Below are 23,723 nucleotides of genomic sequence, written 5' to 3'. Positions count from 1 at the left end.
TTACCCTCCTCATCTATCTTTTTGGTTAGCTCTTCAAAAAAAAACTCTAAAAGCTTTGTTAAACCAGGTTTTCTTTTTTTTTCTAAGCAAGGCAGACATATGAATGAAGCACGTTTAGTTGATTCTTGATAATAACTGCAAGAGTGCAGCTTGTGCAGCAGGTAGTGGGCTACAGTCATTTCCCCTGTATCCACAAATGCCACATTGATACCCATTACATTTGCCCCACACCCAGCAATAGTGATGGTGTTCTACAAGAGGGAATAATTCCTCCACGGTGTAATTGTTCTTTTAAAATAGGCAACTGTATACGTCAGCATGCAAAAATGCATTTAACCACAATCACAATGAATAATGCCATAATAAAATCATTTTAAAAATTTATTCATTTAGAAGATAAAAATAGCATTTAGAAAATAAATTAACATTTCAAAATTACTCTTTTAAAGACAATTCACTTTTTCTGCAGAGAGTCAACCCCTTTAAGCAGCCAGGCTAGACAACATCGTAGGTTGAATACTCAGGGTGTCCGCCCACCAACTCACTGATGTCTTCACGGACATCTTCCACACTTCACTCATTCAGGCTGCTATCCCACATGCTTCAAATCAGCCACCATCATCCCTGTATCAAAGAACTCTACATCTTCAGAGCTAAGCCACCACCACCCAATGGCAATGATGCCAATCATCAATTGATGCCAAGTGCTTTGTAATGGCACATAAAAATTCCTATTCTGACCAACAGAAACACTACAACAGATGCCAGCACATCTGTCATGCACCTGGCCCTGATACACTCACATCAGAACGCTGTTTCTGGATTTCAGTTCAGCATTCCACACTATTGTCCCACTAACCTTGATGAACAAACTCCTGCTGCTCAGTCTGAATGCACCACTGTACAACAGGCCTCAGAGTCAGGATGGACAACTGCTCCTCCTTCACCAACATCCACATGGGTGCTCCCCTGCACTGTGTGCTGAGCCCACTGCAGTCCTCACTGTTCACACGTAACCGTACGCCCAAACACCTGAGTAATCACAACGTCATGTTCCCCAGTGACACCACAGCGGTGGGACTCAACAACAACGATAAGGTGACCAACAGAGATGAGGTGGAAGAGCTCCAAGCCTGGTGCCAGGCATATAACCTCTTCCTCAGTGTCACCAAGAAGATGGCTATCGACTTCAGGAGAACTCGCACCATTCACACCCCTCTTTACATCGGAGGCACAGCAGGGGAAACTGTGAGCAGTTGTAAACACAATCTCTCATGGTCCCAGAATATCTCCTACACAATCAGGAACGCTCACCAATGCCTCTACTTTCTGAGGAAGAGGAAGAGAGCTGGATATAAACAGCTGTACTCATGCCCTTCTACAGATGTGGAGTAGGGAGCACCCTAACAAGCTGCGTCACTGCACGGTATGGAAACTGCACTGGAGCAGACAGGAAGGCTCCACAAAACTGCCTAACGCATCTCTGGCACCAGCCTACCCGCCGTCAAGGACATCTATACAGAAAGGTGCTGGGAAAGGCTCACCAACATCATGAAGGATCCCACCCACTGTACTCATGGACTGTTTGTTCCAGTCCGATCAGGAAAGACTTAAAAGACTTAAAAACCGTTACTTTCCCAAAACACTAAGGCTGATCAACACCTCCACACCCATTAACCCACCATCACTACTTTATCATTTCTGGTCAGAGTCACCTTATGTACAGTCACTCTTGTGCTTAACGTCACTTTATGGACAGAAAATCAATGCATACAAGCTATCTTGTGTGCTTATTGCGTTGTTTTATTATTGTGTTCTTTATCTTACCGTTTTCCTTGAATCGTATTCTAATTATTATCCCATTAATTTATCAGAAATTCAAAAATTAAATAATCTAGAGAGAAAACAAAAAGGAATGCAGATGTTGGAATCTTGGGCAAAAATACAGAATATGGGAAGAACTCAGCAAGTCAAGTAGCACCTGTGGAAGGAACAGGTGCAAGGGGATAGTTCGTGTCAAACTCCGGCATATGGGGACTAAATGAGAAAAGGAAAGATTGCCAGTTGTAGGGACAGATTGATGGGTGATTGGTGGAACCAGAAGGGGGGAAGAGGACACGTGCAAGGGGTGAAGAAACCTAGGTGGACAGGTGAGTGTGTGTGGGAGAAGAACATGGGAGGTGCTGGTTATCCAAAACTGGATTGTCCATCCCATTGGGATATAAGCTACCCAAATGGAATAGGAGATGTTGTCCTAAGATGTGTTTGGCCTCCCTGCAGCATGAGGAGGAGAGCTGCAGGGGTGTGCAACCAGAAACTCAGGAAGGCTGCTTACGGACAGATTACCGGTGCTAGACCAATCTGGAAGAGACTTGGCCACATCCCTGCTGCGAAGGAGCCTGGATGTAGTGACGGAGGTGATGACTTGCTGTGTCTGCAGGGTGAGGTGCCATTGGTAAGGAATGAGCAGACCAGGTGGGGGGTAGGGGGTCACACACAGAGAGGGCGAGAGAGAGAGAGAGCCGGGGAGAGAGAGTGAGAGCGCGGAAGTGCGGGAGAGAGTGATCCAGGAGAGATAGAGCCGGGGGAGCAGGAGGGAGAGTGGGAGCGTGAGAGCGCGAGAGAGTGGTCCTTGCAGGAAAAAAAGAGGGGCAAGAAGGGAAGATGAGACTGGTGGTAGGATCACATGATTTGCTTCGCTTTGATCCAAGTACTTATTTGTTTCTAGGACAGACATAGGAAAGGAGCACATCAATTTGATTCTTTACAATGATTGGTTTGGGGTGCAGATCATGTGGCAGGTAGTGGGCTACTGTCATTTCCCATGCATCCACAAATGCGATATTGATGCCTGTGAACATTTTTCTCATCACCACATCGAACTGATGAGAGAACCAGTCACTGTTGTATAGACTGGCTTCACCCGGGAGATGCTGGACATTAGCAGTCTTCATTACAATCACAGTATCCGGATTCCTGCCCAAGAGCTGTAGAATGGATCTCCGGATATTCTGTAGCCTTCGGATGTACACTTCTACTGGGAAGGTGCTGAAATGGGACCATAAGGTGATGCCTATGACTGTGTCTTTCCCTCCTTTAATTCCATCCAGCTCGTTGGAAATGTAGCGCAGATCCTGGCTTGATACAGTGTTGAACCGGATTGGCGGGCCATGGGGACGATAGCTCACAATGATGTTGTTTTGTGTGTCGACTGCAAGGTGAGGGCCAATCTTCTCAAGGTTGCCAAGATCTAGCTTCTTCAGACCTAAAACAGAAATAATGACATGGTTTGACTTAGTTGAGCACAGACTTGCTGTTGCCAAGAGATGTGAAACTTGAAAGGTGAAACAGAGCCCAAACAGCAATTAAAAAAAGCCAGGGAGTCCTAATCTAATGGAGGAATTAAAACTCACAAATCTCACTGTGGAATCCTGTATTTGGTGCAGACCAAGTTTAGAAAAATCATAGTACTCGTGGGATATTGTTCCCTCCTCTTTTATACTTCATTCATTCATTTATTTCTTTGTCCCCTTTAACACCTGCATCATCATTGCAAAAGGGAAAGAAAACTGATGAACAGTGCCCAGGGACCTGCTGTGGGTCCTCACACTTTCTCTCTTCTCGCCGACCTTTGAGAAATACATCAGTGCACATGAGGAAAGGAAATAGAGGCCCAGTCCAGGAATGGTCCATGAGCTTGGGGTTGGGCAAAGAAGAAAGGAAAGACTGTAGTGGTGAGAATTGATAATGGTTTAGTTCAACTTATTGAAGCCAACTTGTTGAACTTAGCTGCACTAATTAAGTCAGCATTCACAAAAAATTTGGCTTCTTTGTTCTTGTATTCTATTACTTCATTCAATAGTCAAGATTATTTATCACGTGTTCATCAAAACATGGTGAGAAGTGCTATTTGCGTTTAGATCAACACACCAAGGGTATCCGCTGGGGGGGGGGGGGGTGGAGGGGGATTCCTGCAAGTGTCGACACACATTCCAGAGCCAACATAGCTAGCTCACAAAGTTCAGCAGAATAATACAGAGCACAAGAATACAGTCCAACCCTCAGGACCCCATCCTCAGCGTTGAGCCCAGACCCGCCGATCAGCAAACACCGGGCCTTGATCCTTGAACTCAATCCCACAGTTGATGAAGGCCAATGCACTGTATGCCTTCTTAACCAGATTCAACCTGCGCAGCAGCTTTGAGAGTCCTATGGACTCGGGCCCCAAGATCCCTCTGATCCTCCACACTGTCGAGTCTGCACCATTAATACTATATTCTGCCATCATATTTGACCCACCAAAATGAATCACTTCACACTTATCTGGGTTGAACTCCATCTGCCACTTCTCAGCCCAGTTTTGCATCTTATCAATGTCCTGCTGTAACCTCTGACAGCCCTCCACACTATCCACAACACTTCCAAGCTTTGTGTCATCAGCACATTTACTAACCCACTTCCTCATCCAGGTTATTTATAAAAATCACAAAGAGTAAGGGCCCCAGAACAGATCCCTGAGGCACACCACTGGTCACCGACCTCCATGCAGAATATGACTGTCTACAACCAATAGTATCTCAGCTGCAGAAAAGAAGGAAGTCACGGAGGAGTTCTCTATGGAGTCTCTGTGGGTGGAAGTTAGAAACAGGAAGGGGTCAATAGCTCTACTGGGTGTTTTTTTATAGACCACCCAGTAGTAGCAGGGACATCGAGGAGCAGATAGGGAGACAGAGTCTGGAACAGTGCAATAATAACAGGGTTGACTTGATCGGAGAGTTTAATTTCCCCAATATTGATTGGCATCTCCCTAGAGCAAGGAGTTTAGATGGGGTGGGGTTTGTTAAGTTTTATTCAGGAAGGTTTCCTGACACAGTATGTAGATAAGCCTACGAGAGGAGAGACTGTAGTTGATCTGGTATTGGGAAATGAACCTGGTCAGGTGTCAGATCTCTCAGTGGGAGAGCATTTTCGAGAGAGTGATGACAATTCTATCACCTTTACCATAGCATTGGAGAAGGATAGGAAAAGACAAGTTAGGAAAGTGTTTAACTGGAGTAAGGGGAAATATGAAGCTATCAGGCAGGAACTTGAAAGCATAAATTGGGAACAGATGTTCTCAGGGAAATGCAAGGCAGAAATGTAGCAAATGTTCAGGGGATATTTGCGTGGCATTCTACCTAAGTACATTCCAATGAGTCAGGTAAAAGGTGGTAGGATACAGGAACCATGGTGTACAAAAGCTGTTGGAAATCTTGTCAAGAAGAAAAGCTTACAAAAGGTTAAAAAAAAACTAGGTAAAGATAGAGATGTAGAAAATTTTAAGGCTAGCAGGAAGGAGGTTAATAATGAAATTAGGAGAGCCAGGGGGCCATGAGAAGGCCTTGGCTACCAGTTTTAAGGAAAACCCCAAAGTATTCTACAGGTATGTGAAGAGCAGGAGTATAACACATGAGAGAATAGGACCAATCAAATGTGACAATGGAAAAGTGTGTATGGAACCGGAGGAGATAGTGGAAGTATTTAATGAATACTTTGCTTCAGTATTCACGACAAAAAAGGATCTTGGCGATTGTAGGAATGACTTATAGCGGACTGAAAAACTTGACCATATAGACATTAAGAAAGAGGATGTGCTGGAGCTTTTGGAAGGCATCAAGTTGGAAAGTCACCGAGACCAGACAAGGTATACCCCAGGCTACTGTGGGTGGTGAGGGAGGAGATTTCTGAGTCTCTGGCCATGATTTTTGCATAATCAATGGGGACAGGAGAGATTCCAGAGGATTGGAGGGTTGCAGATGTTCCCTTATTCAAAAAAGGGAGATAGCCCAGGAAATTATAGACTACTGAGTCTTACTTCAGTGGTTGGCAAGTTGATGGAGAAGATCCTGAGAGGCAGAGTTTATGAACATCTGGAGAGGCATAATATGATTAGGAATAGTCAGCATGGCTTTGTCAAAGGCAGGTCATGCCTTACGAGCCTGATTGAATTTTTTGAGGATATGACTAAACACATTGTTGAAGATAGAGCTGTAGATGTAGTGTATATGGATTTCAGCAAGGCATTTGATAAGGTACCCCATGCAAAGCTTATTGAGAAAGTAAGGAGGCATGGGATCCAAGGGGACCTTGCTTTGTGGATCCAGAACTGGCTTGCCCACAGAAGGTAAAGAATGGTTGTAAATGGGTCATATTCTGCAAGGAGGTTAGTAACTAGTGGTGTGCCTCAGGGATCTGTTCTGTGACTCATTCTTTTCATGAATTTTATAAATGACCTGGATGAGCAAGTGGAGGGATGGGTTAGTAAGTTTACTGATGACACAAAGGTTGGGAGTGTTGTGGATAATGTGGTTAAAGCGGGACATCAATAAAACTGGGCTGAGAAATGGCAGATGGAATATAGTATTAACGGTATAATATTATATTATATTATATATAATATAATGGTGGAATATAGTATTAATGGTAAGACTCTTGGCAGTGTGGAGAATCAGAGGGATCTTGGGGTCCGAGTCCATAGGATGCTCAAAGCAGCTGCACAGGTTGACTCTGTGGTTAAGAAGGCATACAGTGGATTGGCCTTCATCAACCATGAGATTGAATTTAGGAGCCAAGAGGTAATGTTGCAGCTATATAGGACCCTGGTCAGACCCCACTTGGAGTACTGTGCTCAGTTCTGGTCACCTCACTACAGGAAGGATGTGGAAGCCATAGAAAGGGTGCAGAGGAGATTTACAAGGATGTTGCCTGGATTGTGGAGCATGCCTTACGAGAATAGTTTGAGTGAACTCAGCCTTTTCTCCTTAGAATGACAGAGGATGAGAGGTGACCTGATAGAGGTGTATAAGATGATGAGTCATTGATCGTGTGGCTTGTCAGAGGCTCTTTCCCAGGGTTGAAATGGTTGCCATAAGAAGATACAGGTTTAAGGTGCTTTGAAGTAGGTACAGAGGAGACGTCAGGGGTAAGTTTCTTTTAATGCAGAGAGTGGTGAGTGCATGGATGGGCTGCCAGCGACAGTAGTGGAGGCAGATACAATAGGGTCTTTTAAGAGACTCCTGGATAGTTGCACGGAGCTTAGAAAAATGGAGGGCTATGCGTAACCCTAGGTAATTTCTAAATTAAGTACATGATCCGCACAGCATTGTGGGCCGAAGGGCCTGTATTTTGCTGTAGGTTTTCTGTTTCTAAAATTATGTTGGCTTGATTGCTCAGTCTTTAACTCTACTGTGTAATATTCAAAGCAAAATGCTAGCTCAAAATGCTTCCAAATAACAAGTTTGCCACTTTTGCAGATTTCCTCAATACGTGAAATTAACAGGGTTTTTACAATATTCTTCTGTGAAGTTTTTTTTTCCTCTCAAGATTCTTTGTGACTTTCTTGAAAAGACTGAATCCACCATTCCTCAAAACTAGTGGAAGCAGTCTGAGTTTTAAGAAATTTTAGATAGATTCTTGATAAGCAAGGGCGAGAAAGGTTATCACAAGCCACAGTCAGATCGGTTTCGATCTTATTAAATGAAGGAGCACCCTGAAGGGCTAAATGGCTCATATCCACTCCTCCTTCATACATCTGCATGTTTACCACAGAATACTTCAGTCTCAGGAGATTTCATGTCCACACTTTTCTATCTGCCTTTTTCTAGAACTAGGGGACATAGCCTCAAGATTCGGGGGAGTAGATTTAGAATAGAGATCAGGAAGAACTGCTTTTCCCAGAGAGTGGTGAATCTGTGGAATTCTCTGCCCGATGAAACAGTGGAGGCTACCTCAGTAAATTTATTTAAAACAAGTTTGGATATATTTTTGTGTAGTAGGGGAATTAAGGGTTATGGGGAAAAGGTAGGTAAGGTGGAGATGTGTTCGTGTCTGATCAGCCATAATCCTATTGAATGGTGGAACAGGCTCGACAGGCCAGCTGGCCTACTCCTGCTCCGACTTCTTATGCTCCTTATCTTCAATTTTGTATCCAAGCTCATTTTAAACATTCAATAGAATTTTTAATGTTTAATTTACATGTCTTTTTAAACAATTTTATACAAAATGTAATTCATATACAATTCTAACCTGGCACAAATGAAGTTAAATATTCAAACCACTGACGTATTGTGGAATCTCCAAATAAATAAACTTTTTTCCCATGAAGACAGGTTGTAATTTTTGCAGGAGTGTCAAAGCGACAGATATTGCAGGTCGTTGACATCCACTGGTCATTATAGTAATAGCCAGAAGGTGATAACATTGGCCTTCCCCGGGTACATTCTTGGGAAACTCCAACTGTTTAAAAAGAAAATTCAGATGATACAAGATCTGACATGCATTATATCTTTACATAGCAAAGGTATTAATGACTGGAGACTTGTATGCTCCATTTTTGACATGTATCGATACTACTACATGGCGCACCGGCAAAGAGTGGGCATCTAAGATGGTCCCATCAGGCATGCAACAGCACTTCAATAGTCTTGACACCATACTGAGCATGAACTCCATACCAGCACAAGTTAAAACCAGAGCAAAGAGACTGTCCTTCAATAGTTACCTACCCCACAGCTTCAGTCCGTAAGCGCACTTTGCCCACAACAAGCCAGCCACTGCAGGGTAGAGACCCACATGCACACGCTGCAAAATGTGAAGCAGGGGCAGAGCCTCAAGGTTCGGGGGAGTAGATTTAGGATGGAGATGAGAAGGAACTGCTTTTCCCAGAGAGTGGTGGATCTGTGGATTTCTCTGCCCAGTGAAGCAGTGGAGGTCACCTCAGTAAATATATTTAAGACCAAGTTGGATAGATTTTAGGGGAATTAAGGGTTATGCGGGAAAGTCAGGGAGGTGGAGATGAGCCCATGGCCAGATCAGCCATGATCTTATTGAATGGCAGAGCAGGCTCGATGGGCCAGATAGCCGACTCCTGCTCCTATTACTTATGCTTTTATGTTCAACAAATGTTCTGATCTCCAATGATTGCATTAATGAGGCAAAAGCATTACCTCAGCAGATATGTCCAAGTGAACTCTGCAGCATCATTCAATTCAGCTACAAATGCTACTGGTTGTGACAGAAGGGAATGGCCACGTCTGTTCTGCTCTGGAAATCTCTGGAGAGGACCACGATCCAAAAGTATTCATGAGGGAGCTGATGTGGACTGTGCGTTGCCAGGCCTGCTAAGTGGGAGATCAGCTTGGAGTCACGTGAAGATGGGAGAGAAGCACTTCCACTCTGAAGGCAATAACCAATTCTCTGCGAGGACTCACTGACAATTCCACACCCACCCTCACCTTCAGCTCTGGAACCCCTCGCAAGGCTGGAATCTCAACTATCCGGGAGTAGTGAGAGGGCTATAACAGTGTACAGTTGCATAGGGAGATCCAGCAGCTGTGTCTCTTTACCAGGTCCGATGCACTACCTGGACTCGGATTTGAGAGAGTGCCTGATTCACTGTTATGGCAGGCAGCATCAGATTTGGGCAACCTTCGGGCACCTTCCTCACAGGGTCAGCAGCTCCAACAGGATCCAGACCTGATGCTGGGTTAACCTCATCCCTGGCATTGCCCAACACCAACTCAACAGTCACAGTAGTGATCAGCAGGAAGCAGTCAGCGTCAGACCAGCTAACCCACCCTCCTCACTCTTCCTTGTATTCAGCCATCAAAAAACTACTCTCAATATGCACTAAGCAGCAAATGTTGCCAACTAGCTACGAGTCACAGTTCTCAAAGGTGGGTCAGATTCAGAGCCCCTCATTAACAGCCACTGGACTCAGCGGTGAGAAAACCACCTTTCTCAGACTCCCTATGTCTGTGGTCGGTATGACTTGGGTCCCACCAAAACCGGGAAGTTGGGATTTCTCAACCACCTGAACCCCGATCTGACTGAATACTGTGTAAATACTACACTCACGCAATTAGCCATTGGCAAGAAATAACAGACTGTACACTGCATACAATTATAAAGAATATTTACAAATGTCAGCTTTATTGAACAGTTAGTACAAAAAAGAAAAAAAAGAAAAAGGGCCCATTATAGTTAACCCAGTCAGAATGTGCACACAAGTTGGAGCTCATCTTGAAGTTGTCTTTATCTCACACGCTGGACCCACGTGAAAGCACACATCACCTTCTGAATGTCGCTCAAAATCAATCTCAAACAAACTGACTCCCCCAGATGAGTATTGGTCCTTCGTCCTTGAAGCCACTCATCTGCACAAAGCACCTTGTGCAACAGGGACGGCATCCTCAGCCATCTTCCCTCTTGTCTTCTCCCTGCTCTCGCCAAAAAGACCGCGACCCACACCAGTGTTTGTCAGAAAAACCTCTCTGCCCAGTGTTCTCTAGAACCTGCTCTCAATTCCACCATCCTGACTGGCTGACACAACATTCCTAAGTTGAACAACAAAGCCCAGTTACAATATTTATGTTTAAAAGAAAATCTGATGGTTCCATTAACTTTACCTCCCACTTTCCCTGCATGAGGGGACGGCTTGACTGTTATGTAACCTGGGATATTGGGTAATAAGGCCTTCTTGATGATGTTGGAATCCCTGTAGGAAAACACATTGTATCGTTAACCACTACCAACATAATAAAAATTAAACCCATACTGCATTTTTCCAAAAAACATTTAATGAAGCCATAGCCCATTTCTTTAGATTAGTTTAATGCCTAAACTTTTTCAAGGTACAGTAATCAGACCCCACAACTATTTTACTGCTTCATTGTATAAATGTAAAATACATTGCAGTAGGATTTTTTGAGCTGATCTACAAAACATTGTGCATCATGTCAAATCAAAAGAAAAATTCTAAAACCTGTCAACAATTTTAAAAACCAAAATTGTGAGGCTGAAAAAGTGTTCATGCGTTTTGTAATTACTGTGTTAACTTTCCTCAGGTGCAATACTGTATAATTCCTCACCAATGCACCCAATTTGTTGGTGTGCAACATTAGAGGATCACCGTTTTCAATGAATAGCTCCTTACTCTTTAAGGTCCAACTATAAGGTAGATTTTCAACAGACCAAACCAAAATGAAAACTAAACAGTATTCAAGGCAAGTCAGGGAAATGATCATGCAGCACAAATCTGGGCAAGGGTACAAAATCATCCCAATGTCACTGAACATATTGTGGAGCTCAGTGAGATCCACCATGAAGAAGTCAAAAAATACAAAATCATAGCCACACTGCCTAGCTCAGGCAACCCCTCTAAACTTAGTTGCTGAAGAATGACACTCGTAAGAGAGGCTACTGTGATGCCAACAGTCTCTCTGAGCAAGCTTCAGAAGTCAATGGCCGAGCTGGCTCCATAATCTCCACGCCTTGCACATAAAGGGTATTTATGGAAGAGTGACAAGGAAGAAGCCCTAGCTGATAAAAAGTCTATCCTTGCCCATAAAGACTTTGCAAAGCATCACGAAGAAGATATTGTGAAGATGTAGAAGACGGCCTTGTGATCGGATGAGCCTAAAGTGGAACTTTCTCTCAACACTAAGTGGTACATGTGGCATAAATCTAACACCGTGCATCAATCCGGTAACACCGTCCTTACCGTAACGTATGGTGGAGGCAACATCATGCGGCAGCTCATCAAGAAACAATGTTATGAGGATGATTTTCAGCAGCGGTGACTGGAAATCTGGACAGCATTGATGGAAAGATGAACGCTACTACACATGGAGAAATCCTGGATAAAAAGCTGCTAGCCTTTGCCAGAAAGCTTAAACTGGGAAGGAAGTTTGTCTTTTAACAGCACAGGTCCAAAGGACATTGTCAGAGCAACCATGGAGTGACTTCAAATGAAGAACACTGCTGTCCTTTAGTGGCCCAGTCAGAGTCCTGACCTTAATCTGATTGAACATCTCTGGCAAGACCTCAAGTCTGCTGTCGCTCCCCAACTAACCTGACAGAGCTTGAACATTTTTGCAAGCAGCAATCGACAAATCATGTTCCATCACTTTGTGCAAAGCTAATAGAGACTTAACTAAAAAGACTTCTGGCTGTAATATCTGTGACAGGTGGCTCAACCAAGTACTTAGTAAGGGAGGGGGGGATGAATACGTTTGAGCTGCTGATATTTCAGTTTTTTAAGTTTTAGTTTTTTATGCCTTACAATTTTCCTTGTCTTTTTTAGGGTCTACTGTGGAAAAATAAGGAACATGTGATTCACAAGTATAAATTCTCAGTTAAATTGATCAAAATCCCTGGTTGTAATACTCATTTATGTGAACAAAGTGTTGGGGACTGAATACATTTACAAGGCACTGTTCATTTGAATATTACCCTACAAATAGGTTAAAACAGGCAAAAGCCGTAGTTTATTCAGTGGGGTTGGCAGGGAGGAGATTCCCTGGCTTTAGCATTTTATTTCAGTAGGTTTTCAGCTCAACAGTCCTTTGTGTCAATGAGATTCTTTGTTGGGCAGAAAAGAAACAGAAAGAGTAACGGCTGTGGGGGGGGGGGGTAGTCAAGATTCACAGATCATGGGGTGGGGGAGGCAGGGAGATGAAAAGAAATCAAAATTCTGGAGTTGGGTACAGAACAAGAGTGTCTGTTCTGGAGAGAATCTCTTCTGCTAAACATAACCCATGACAACGCTGCAATGGGAATTATCTTATGGATCGGACCCTCTGTCTCTTCTCTGCAGTATATTCCTTAATGCTAGTCAATTTTACATTAGGTTCTCAACAACTTTGTAAATCCATGAAGTTGACTACATGGTACCACACCTAACTCTATTAACATCCAGTGAGGGAGCAACCCTCAAGTTTGAAACTAATTCAAATTCATGAATTTAACCCAATGATTCCAATCTAAGAAACACACAGGAAATCTGTCCCAATTAATGTCACAATTTAAAACACCTGCAATGAAGGTGAACGAAAGTGGTTTATGGTCATTGAACTCTCAATTCTTCACTGGGAAGCCTCAAAGTAATAAAACCTGAACTAATGCTAAATAATAAAACACTAAACTTCCTTAAACAAGATAGCGGAACCAGGACAAGGAACTGGGAACTACGAGCCTGGGCTTGGACTCCGAGCCAGAGACTGGACAAGGACACAGAACCTGGGTCTTGATTCTGGATGACCTGGATGACTCCATTTCAGCAACTCCATGGTACCACTCTTCCCCATTAAGATCCCCAACTTAAGGAACTTAAGGATAATTATATAATTATCTGGATAGACAGGGTCTGATTAGGAATAGTCAGCATGAATTTGTGCGTGGAAGGTCGTGTTTGACAAATCTTATTGAATTTTTTGAAGAGGTGACTAGGAAAATTGACAAGGGTAAAGCAGTAAATGTCGTCTATATGGACTTCAGTAAGGCCTTTGAGAAGGTTCCACACGGAAGGTTAGTTAGGAAGATTCAATCGTTAGGTATTAATATTGAAGTAGTAAAATGGATTCAACAGTGGCTGGATGGGTGCCAGAGAGTGGTGTTGGATAACTGTTTGTCAGGTTGGAGGCTGGTGACTAGTGGTGTGCCTCAGGGATCTGTACTGGGTTCAATGTTGTTTGTCATATACATTAGTGATCTGGATGATGGGGTGGTAAATTGGATTAGTAAGTATGCAGATGATACTAAGGTAGGTGGCATTGTGGATAATGAAGTAGGTTTTCAAAGCTTGCAGAGAGATTTAGGCCAATTAGAAGAGTGGGCTGAGCGATGGCAGATGGAGTTTAATACTGATAAGTGTGAGGTGCTACATTTTGGTAGGAATAATCCAAATAGGACATACACAGTAGGCTTATTCAGAAAGTCAGAAGGCATGGGATCCAGGGAAGTTTGGCCAGGTGGATTCAGAATTGGCTTGCCTGCAGAAGGCAGAGGGTCATGGTGGAGGGAGGACATTCAGATTGGAGGGTTGTCACTAGTGGTGTCCCACAAGGATCTGTTCTGGGACCTCTACTTTTTGTGATTTTTATTAACGACCTGGATGAGGAGGTAGAAGGGTGGGTTGGCAAGTTTGCAGACGACACAAAGGTTGGTGGTGTTGTAGATAGTGTAGAGGATTGTGGAAGATTGCAGAGAGACATTGATAGGATGCAGAAGTGGGCTGAGAAGTGACAGATGGAGTTCAACCCAGAGAAATGTGAGGTGGTACACTTTGGAAGGACAAACTCCAAGGCAGAGTACAAAGTAAATGGCAGGATACTTGGTAGTGTGGAGGAGCAGAGAGATCTGGGGGTACATGTCCACAGATCCCTGAAAGTTGCCTCACAGGTAGATAGGGTAGTTAAGAAAGCTTATGGGGTGTTAGCTTTCATAAGTTGAGGGATAGAGTTTAAGAGACGTGATGTAATGATGCAGCTCTACAAAACTCTAGTTAGGCCACACTTGGAGTACTGTGTCCAGTTCTGGTCGCCTCACTATAGGAAGGATGTGGAAGAATTGGAAAGGGTACAGAGGAGATTTACCAGGATGCTGCCTGGTTTAGAGAGTATGGATTATGATCAGAGATTAAGGGAGCTAGGGCTTTACTCTTTGGAGAGAAGGAGGATGAGAGGAGACATGATAGAGCTGTACAAGATATTAAGAGGAATAGACAGAGTGGACAGCCAGCACCTCTTCCCCAGGGCACCACTGCTCAGTACAAGAGGACATGGATTTAAGGTAAGAGGAGGGAAGTTCAAGGGGGATATTAGAGGAAGGTTTTTCACTCAGAGAGTGGTTGGTGCGTGGAATGCACTGTCTGAGTCAGTGGTGCAGGCAGATACACTAGTGAAATTTAAGAGACTATTAGACAGGTATATGGAGGAATTTAAGGTGGGGGGTTATATGGGAGGCAGGGTTTGAGGGTCGGCACAACATTGTGGGCCGAAGGGCCTGTAATGTGCTGTACTATTCTATGTTCTATGGTAAATGGTAGGTCATTGAAGAATGCAGTAGAAGAGAGTGATCCAGGAATAATGGTGCATAGTTCCCTGAAGGTGGAATCTCATGTGGATAGGGTGGTGAAGAAAGCTTTTGGTATGCTGGCCTTTATAAATCAGAGCATTGAGTATAGGAGTTGAGACGTAATGTTAAAATTGTACAAGGCATTGGTAAGGCCGAATTTTGAGTATTGTGTACAGTTCTGGTCACTGAATTATAGGAAAGATGTCAACAAAATAGAGAGAGTACAGAGAAGATTTACTAGAATGTTACCTGGGTTTCAGCACCTAAGTTACAGGGAAAGATTGAACAAGTTAGGTCTTTATTCTTTGGAGCATTGAAGGTTGAGGGGGGACTTGATAGAGGTATTTAAAATTATGAGGGGGATAGATCGAGTTGACGTGGATAGGCTTTTTCCATTGAGAGTAGGGGAGATTCAAACAAGAGGACATGATTTGAGAGTTAGGGGGCAAAAGTTTAAGGGTAACACGAGGGGGAATTTCTTTACTCAGAGAGTGGTAGCTGTGTGGAATGAGCTTCCAGTAGAAGTGGTAGAGGCAGGTTCAGTATTGTCATTTAAAGTCAAATGGGATAGGTATATGGACAGGATAGGAATGGAGGGTTATGGGCTGAGTGCAGGTCGGTGGGACTAGATGAGAGTAAGCGTTCAGCACAGACTAGAAGGGCCGAGATGGCCTGTTTCCGTGCTGTAATTGTTATATGGTTATATGGTTAAGAGTTATCCATTATTGTTCAATTCACGTAGATCCCGGAATCAAATCATGCTGCCATTCTTATCCACAGCTACAAGCTCTGGAATTCCTTCCCCAAATTTCTGACTCTTAAATATCCCTAAACATATTTCTTAACCACAATCTTTTGTTGATATGCTCCATTATGTGCTGATATGGCTTAGAGTCTAATTTTATATGTTAACACTTCCATAAAATCACAAGATTTACTAGATTAAAATGGCTTTGAATGCACATTTCTGTAGTGTTACATTACCATGCTCCAGGAAATATTAATAGCTCCTTGCTCAACCAGTGCTAGGACTTGCCTTCCTTCCCCTTACTGAGTCACATCATAACTCTGCTCAGAATTTGAAGAGGCAAAATAGGAGTAACACAAGCTACAAACCTGTTGAAATAAATTGCCTCATCTTCCTTCAAAAGGCCTTTCACATACATTCCTTTTGAATGGTTGATGCGAGAAGAGCAGGGAAGCTTTGCTGGTTTGTAACAGAACCAAGGTTCCCCAGTCCCGAAATCAGTGAAATTACAGAGTGGCTTTGTTTCAAGCAAGTGAAGATTGCACATCGTGGTCTCTGAGGTAGTCCCAAATCTGAAGGCACTTTTAAAAGTTACTCTATCCGGCCGTTCCTCACGTAGTCTCCTAAGTACTTGGATCACTTCACTGGGATGAACCAAGGAAACAGATACTTGGACTTTTCCCGGCCAGGATAAGTTAAAATTTATATAATAAAATCCATTTTGGTTGTCTATAACTTTTCCCACTGAACCGGCCTTTAACTCTGGGGTGTGGATCCGAGCAAGGATGTAATCACCCCCGTACTGCTTTGGATTTCCTTCATAATCGTACATGCGAAGCATCACTTGCAGCATATCACCAACGTAGAAAGTCTTTCCAGAATTTAAAATAACAAAGCGAGCACGCGATGGGTCACTGCTTTTCTGAAAGGGCACGGCAGGGGCGGGAGGCTTTGGCCATTCAATTAGTTTCAACAGGACTGAACCCTCCAGTCGTTCTTCGGGGGTGAAGGTGTGATTCTGATAACCAAACTGCAACAGCCTGTGTACCCAATCAGTCCTCTGCATTTCCACTCCTTGCTGTACTGTGGAATAAAACTTTGGAGATGGCCATCTGTTCCACTGGGGCTCTGATCCGGAAACTGTGTACATATTCAACTGCAGAAAGAATAATTTTATTGACCGCATTTACTGCCCCTTTCACACTCATGTTTTTAACCCACCTCCCACACACACCAAAGTACCTCCCTCTCGGATTGAAACAAAAGCAAAATTGTTACTTCAGGATTAACAAGGAGAGGAAATCAACCAATGGAAATCTGCCCGATAACTTCTAGAGAACTCGGAGTTTAGCCAAACAGTCCCTCAAAACTGCCAGACATGAAAATTCTTATGGTATTTATCATTCTCAAATTACTGAGGAGATTTATTCAAGTGCTTCCCATTCCTGAACACCATGCCATGCTCTTTTTACAGAATCGTTGAATTTTACAGTGCAGGAAACCACCTGACCTATGGTGTTCCTGCCAGCTGAAAACAGACCTTGGGTTAATCCCACTTCCCAACACGTGGACATAGACCACCAGCTTGTTGCTCCTCGTGCTCATCCAGCAACTCTTGAATATACCGTTTCCACTCCTTCAGACCCTCATTGTTCATTGAAGCAAATAGTATTTACTCAACTCCACTCTAATTCTTGTAACAATCAGATGTTTATCTCCTGATTTCTCCACTAAAGATATCAGGTAGTTTTTATTTGCTGTCTTGGTCTCTCATAATTCTGAGCATCTCAATTAAACCAGTCACTCCACAAAAGGACCATAGTCGGGATGGTCCCTTCTCAATTCTCCAGCCTTGGCAATACCCTCAAGTTCCTCTGCACCATCACTAGCACTGTGAAGTTCCTCCTGTAAATGCAGTGACCAGAACAGCACACCATACTGCAGCAGACTGATGAGTAACAGTTTGTCATCACTATTATCTTCGTTCACTAATGCCCAGCAGCCCATGCACCTAAATGGTGAAAAGCGCAAAACAGCGACTCCTTTGCTTGCATCTTCGGAAACAGTATTTCCAACTTTAATATATCTTTATTTTTCCTTTTCAGGGTTCTTTTGAAGACCCTGACCTGGAGTTACACTGCCTTTTGCTTTCTGCCGATATTTAGTTCAATTCTGCACTTTGCCTTTACCAATAGACAATAAATCTTTCTCATGGAGGTTTATCAAGCACCTTGCAGAAGTGTCCGATCAAATGCCTCCCACCAATGTTCTAGGTAATCCCTCACAAAATTCAACTGAAATAATTAAACGATGCAGATGGGATCATGGGCTTTATAATTTGGAGGCATAAATTATAGAAGCAAGAAGTATGGTGGGTGGGGAGGGGGAGCTTATTGAAACCTATTGAATATTGAAAGGCTTAGACAGAGTGGATGTGGAAATGGTCTCCTATAGTAGGCAGGTCCAAGACCAGAAGACACAGTCTCTGCACAGAGGGATGTCCAATTAGAACAGTGATGAGAAGGAATTTCTTTAGCCAGAGGGTGGTGAATCTGTGGGATTCACTGCCGTGGCAGTTGTGAAGGTTAAGTCATTGAGTATATTTAAAGTGCAGGTTGATACGTTCTTGGCTAGTCAGGGTGTCAAAGGTTATGGGGAGAAAACTGGAGAACGGGGTTGAGAGGACTAATAAATCAGACATGGTGGAATGGTGAATTAGATTTGATGGGCCAAGTGGCTCAATTCTGGACTTATGTCTTATGGTCTAAGGTTGTGACGAACCTTCATACAGTATGGTATCAGCCACTAACTAGGTACTTAAAGTCAGATGCATCAGTGGAGTAGAAGGAATTACTGAGGCACGAGAGAGGAGCTAGCCAGAATTGACTAGAAAAGAACACTGGTAGGGCTGATGACAGAGCAGCAATAGCTGGAATTTCTGGAAGCAATTTGGAAGACACAGTATATATACATCTCAAAGAGGAAGGAGGATTCTAAAAGCAAGATGACACAGCCATGGCTAACAAGTCAGAGCCAACATAAAAGCCAAACAGAGAATATAATAGAGCAAAAATTAATGGGAAGTTAGAGGTTTGGGAAGCTTTTAAAAACCAAAAGAAGGGAACAAACAAAAGTCATTAAGGCAAAGATGGAATACAAAAGTAAGCTAGCCAATAATATTAAAGAGGTTATCAAAAGTTTCTTCAGATACATAAAGTGTAAAAAAGAGAGGTGAGAGTGGATATCGGACCGCTGGAAAATGATGCTGGAGAGGTAGTAATGAGGGACAACAAAATGGTGGATGAACTGAATAAGTATTTTGTATCAGTCTTCATTGTGGAAGACACTAACAGTATGGTGGAAGTTCCAGGTGTTAGAGGTCATAAAGTGTGTGGAGTTACCATTACTAGAGAGAAGGTTCTTGGGAAGCTGAAAGGTCTGAAGATAGGTAAGTCACCTGGACCAGATGGTGTACACCCCAGAGTTCTGAAAGAGTGGCTGAAGAGATCATGGAGGCATTGGTAATGATCTTTCAAGAAGCACTAGATTCTAGAATGGTTCCGTAAGACTGGAAAATCGCAAATGTCACTTCATTGTTCAAGAAGGGAGGGAGACACAAGAAAGAAAACTATAGACCAGTTAGTCTCACCTCAGTATTTGGGAAGATGTTGGGAGTCAATGAGGTCTCAGGGTACTTGGAGGCACATGATAAAATAGGCTGTAGTCAGCATGGTTTCCTCAAGAGAAAAGCTTGTCTGACATATCGGTTGGAATTCTTTGAAGAAATAACTAGCAGGATAGACAAAGGAAAATCAGTTGATGTTGTGTACTTGAATTTTCAGAAGGCCTTTGACAAGGTGCCATACATGAGGCTGCTTAACAAGTTAAAGAGCCCACAGGAAAGCTACTAGCATTGATAAAGCAGTGGCTGATTGACAGAAGGCAAAAAGTGAGAAGAGTGGGAATAAAGGAAGCCTTTTCTGGTTGGCTGCCGGTGACAAGTGGTGTTCCATAGGAGCCTGTGTTGGGATTGATTGTTTCCACATTATATGTCAATGATCTGGATGATGGAATTGAAGGCTTTGTCACAAAGTTTGCAGATGATATGAAGATAGGTGAAGGGGCAGGTAGCTTTGAGGAAGAAGAGAAGCTATAGAAGGACTTGGACAGATTAGGAGAATGGGCAAAGAAGTGTCAGATGGGATATAGTGTTGGGAAGTGTATTAGTTTGGTAGAAGAAATGAAAGAATTGACTATTTTCTAAATGGAGAGGAAAAACAAAACACTGAGGTGTAAAGGAACTTGAGAGTCCTTGTAACACACACAAACTGCTGGGGAATTAAGCAGGCCAGGCAACATCTGTGGTAAAATGTACTGTCAGGCCAAAACCCTTCAGTGGAACTGGGATTCTTTAGAATATGGGGTGACCTCACTGAAAGCTATCTAATGCTGAAAGGCCTGGATAGAGTGTATGTGGAGAGGATGTTTCCTATGGTGAGAGTGTCTAAGATCAGAGGACACAGCCTCAGAATACAGGGGCATCCTATTAGAATGGAGATGAGGAGGAATTTCTTTAGCCAGAGAACAGTGAATCTGTGAAATTCTTTGCCACAGGCAGCTGTGCCAAGTCTTTACACATATTTAAGGCAGAGATTGATAGATTCTTGATTGGTCAGGGCATGAAGGGAAATGTGGAGAAGGTAGGAGATTGGGGCTGAGAGGAAAATTGGATTAGCCATGATGAAATGGTGGTGCAGATTCAATGGGCCAAATGGCCTAATTCTGCTCCTATATATTGTGGTCTTATCCAGTTTTGTGTGTGACACTTCAGGAAAAAGGTACAGACTTTGGAGCCGATAATGATTTACCAAAATCATTCCAGGATTATGGAAATTTATTCATATCAAGGATGGCTATGACTGGGATCTGCTGGAGGCCTTTAAAATCCTGAAGAGTACAGTCAGGGAGGATGGCAGGAACCTGTTCCCATTGGAGCAAGGGTCATGAAATGAAGATGATTAGCAAATAGAATTGAATAAATATGAGAAAATTGTTTTGCTGGTTTTTTTTAAATTTCATTTCACGCACTGTGAGGGCAAGGATGTTGAATGCAGAATCTATGAGGCATTCAAGAAAGAAAAAGCAGGTGGATAAGAATCTGGGGGGGGGGGGGGGGGAGAGTTAGCCAGGTATCATCAACCAGATCAGAGAGTGGGCTGAATAGATTCTTTCCACAGCACAGCTGTTCTTTGATTCTATGAAGTTGGCCCCTGCAATATGTACTAATCTACAAATGCACTGTCATTACTTGCCTAGGCTAATACAGCAACACTTTCCAAACCCACGATGTCTGCTACCAGGGGCCACAGGCTTGGAAATGCCACCATCAACAGGTTTCTCACCATCCCAACTTGGAAATGCCACGATCAACAGGTTTCTCACCATCCCAACTTGGAAAGGCCATCATTGCTAGATCTAAATCCCTGAAGCTACCTCCCAAAAGCACTGTGGGAGTACCTTCACCGGAGGGACGGCAGTGCCCCTTGGCAGTGGCAAACCACAAACTTCAAGGTCAGTAAGGGATGGGTAATAAATGCTGGCCCTGCCTGTGTTACCTGCACACTCCCACCCAAAAATTATAACTGCAAAAACCAAAAGCAATCATCAGCAGAACACGCAGTTTTTTTTGCCAAGAAAAGCAGAGGCAGTATTCCAGATGGTCAGAAAGCATTTACCATTTAGTATACCTTCGCATTGGGAAAGTTGAAATACACTAGAAACACTGTCAGCAGGACAAATGTGAAGAAGAGCAGACGTTGTAGGCAGAAGGCAGGAGTCATTGGTCTTCCAGCTGGATCCATTCTGGAAAGTTGCATTACTCCAATGCATAATCACCTTTCTGTAAACCTGCAAGTGAAAAAGAATAAATACCATTAAATCACTGAAACCTCACAGCGTCTGATTTAATCCCGAGGACCACCTTGTCAGTAAAAGACCAAGAAACAAAATTAAGCCCAACATCTTCATGACAGTGTATTCAAGCTCACTCTTAAAAACAATCGTGGTCGGGACAAGTCACTCTAGACCAATCAGTCTTCATTCAACCACTAGAGCCGAACAGGCAGAAAGGGAAACACCGGTGAATGTGGTTTAACAATGAGTCATGGTCAACTTATAATTCGTTAAAGACACAGCTGCAAACATAGATATGGATGAAGTAGCTGATGGTAATACGGATTTATAAATTGGAAAAGATACCAGAAAACTGATCAATACCGTCAACCTGCTAGCAGCTTGAGGAGTCACACCCTGCACATGGGAAACAGGCTGCTCTTAGAGAGACAGAGAGCGCAGAAAACACAATAAAAGCAAAACACTTTCCCCACACAGCAGATAGAGTGAAGGGGAAGGATATTTAAAGAATAGAAGCAGTTATTTTGTAAAGCTGGGTGCTTAGAAAAAGAGACAATCACCAGAGGGTTTCCTGTGGCTTATGATCCCATTTCTAATCATAATTGAACGGAGCTGGAGGTATCAGATGAGAACAATTGTACCTGAGGGGAAGAAATGATGGGAGCTGAGAGTTTATAGAATTCGAAATGTAAAAAAGTAAAATACTGCAAAATAAGCATCAACAGGCAAATAAGGAAATGGCGAGGGATTAGTTATTGGCACCAGACACAAGATCATAAGTTTTAAACTTTGTCGCTGGATGTGGGTAAGGAATAATTGAAGATGGTTCAGGTCCAATTCATTCTCCTTAGGAATAGAACATCAGGAAAGGTTTTCCCCAGTTGGGAGAAGGTGAAATCATGGAAAGTCATGGATGAAAACGGGCAAAAGCAGGTGGGAAGGAGTGGAATTAGATGATCTGAGGGAAAAGGGCAAGTGGTCAGGGAGGAATCAGAAGCAGTGTGTCAGCTTGAGCTGTGTTCTAACATCTGCTGAATAGGAGGCATGAAAGGCAGCAGTGCTGCTGCAATTGTGGGTTGGTAGATGCAAGTAACTGTGGGCAGGGAGTTACAGCCAGGAGCTTTGCAGCACAGTGCAGTCGCGGGGCGGGGCGGCACAGTGCAGTCGCGGGGCGGGGCGGCACAGTGCAGTCGCGGGGCGGGGCGGCACAGTGCAGTCGCGGGGCGGGGCGGCACAGTGCAGTCGCGGGGCGGGGCGGCACAGTTGAGTGGAGACAGTGAAAGAGGTAAAATCTAACAGTGCAAGAAGAGATTGTCCTTTCAAAGACCATTACAGCAGCACCTTTCAAACAGCTGTATCATCCAAAATAGCTAATTACTGCCTTTATTTTTGATGTGGTTTCTTTTGGCAGGAAGAATAGCAGCTAAGCAGGATACTGTAAGTTCCAAAAAAAACAGCAATCCAATAACCGACCACATGGTGGCAACAGAGGTCAGCTAAAGACTATCTGTTAGGCTGCAAATCTGCTTCTAGTTTAGGACAATGGGGTGTGCACGTGCATAGAAGCAGTGCAAGACATGCCAGCTGCCATACCAGGAAGAGCAGAAGCATATACAGTGGTGTTGTCTCACCTTCATTGTCTTCTCTACCTTGAATGGTACCGGTTCTCCTGATGGTGATAACTGGTATGGTGATGGGTTGTTCCAAATGACTGTTCAGATGGCAAGATGAAGATGAGGTAACTAGATGATGGGAAGGGAGCAAGAGAGATGTCTAAGGAACCCAGAGAGAAACACAAAATAATGGTCTCACCAAACTGCAAAGATTAGAAGAGTTGCATCTGATCATTGAAAGGTTCCTAGTATGACCAAATGAACTCCTGACCTCACAATTTAGCTCCATAAGATCTTGCACGTTATTGTCAATCTGCGTTGCACTTTGCGTGTAGCTGTCACACTTTATTCTGCATTCTGTTATTGCTTTACCTTTTTTTACCTCAATGTACTGTGTAATGATTTGATCTGTACGAAGAATAATCCAAGCCCAGTACATGACAATGATAGACCAGCTCCAATTCCAGTATACTGACGAGGTAATCGTGAGAGTTAACTAGATTTCCTGCATTGAGATGAATACAATGTCATGGAAAAGAGCAATCCCTTGAGCTGCT

The 23,723-nt window shown here is 43.3% G+C and overlaps 1 protein-coding gene across 4 annotated transcripts in view; it reads right to left on the bottom strand.

Annotated features, from left to right (window-relative positions):
* Positions 1-368: 368 nt before the first annotated feature.
* The window catches only part of LOC140727623 (NXPE family member 3-like), a 30,543-nt gene continuing 7,188 nt past the window's right edge, over positions 369-23,723 (bottom strand). For 2 of the 4 annotated variants that reach the window (XM_073045226.1, XM_073045225.1), the window contains exons 3-7: positions 21,388-21,547; positions 16,009-16,796; positions 10,446-10,534; positions 8,065-8,274; positions 369-3,265 (exon numbers count right to left, since the gene is read on the bottom strand). In XM_073045226.1, coding sequence (XP_072901327.1) covers positions 2,715-3,265; positions 8,065-8,274; positions 10,446-10,534; positions 16,009-16,796; positions 21,388-21,516 — 1,767 coding nt within the window. In that variant the 5' untranslated portion in view covers positions 21,517-21,547 and the 3' untranslated portion in view covers positions 369-2,714. Of the gene's footprint in view, positions 3,266-8,064; positions 8,275-10,445; positions 10,535-16,008; positions 16,797-21,375; positions 21,548-23,184; positions 23,296-23,723 lie in introns of all 4 variants that reach the window. The other 2 variants (XM_073045224.1, XM_073045227.1) reach the window with 2 other exon arrangements.

This window comes from Hemitrygon akajei, chromosome 5 (assembly GCF_048418815.1).
Source record: "Hemitrygon akajei chromosome 5, sHemAka1.3, whole genome shotgun sequence".
NCBI classification, from domain to species: Eukaryota; Metazoa; Chordata; class Chondrichthyes; order Myliobatiformes; family Dasyatidae; genus Hemitrygon; species Hemitrygon akajei.
Note: the sequence above shows the minus strand (reverse complement) of the source record. Positions and strands in the feature narration are given on the sequence as shown.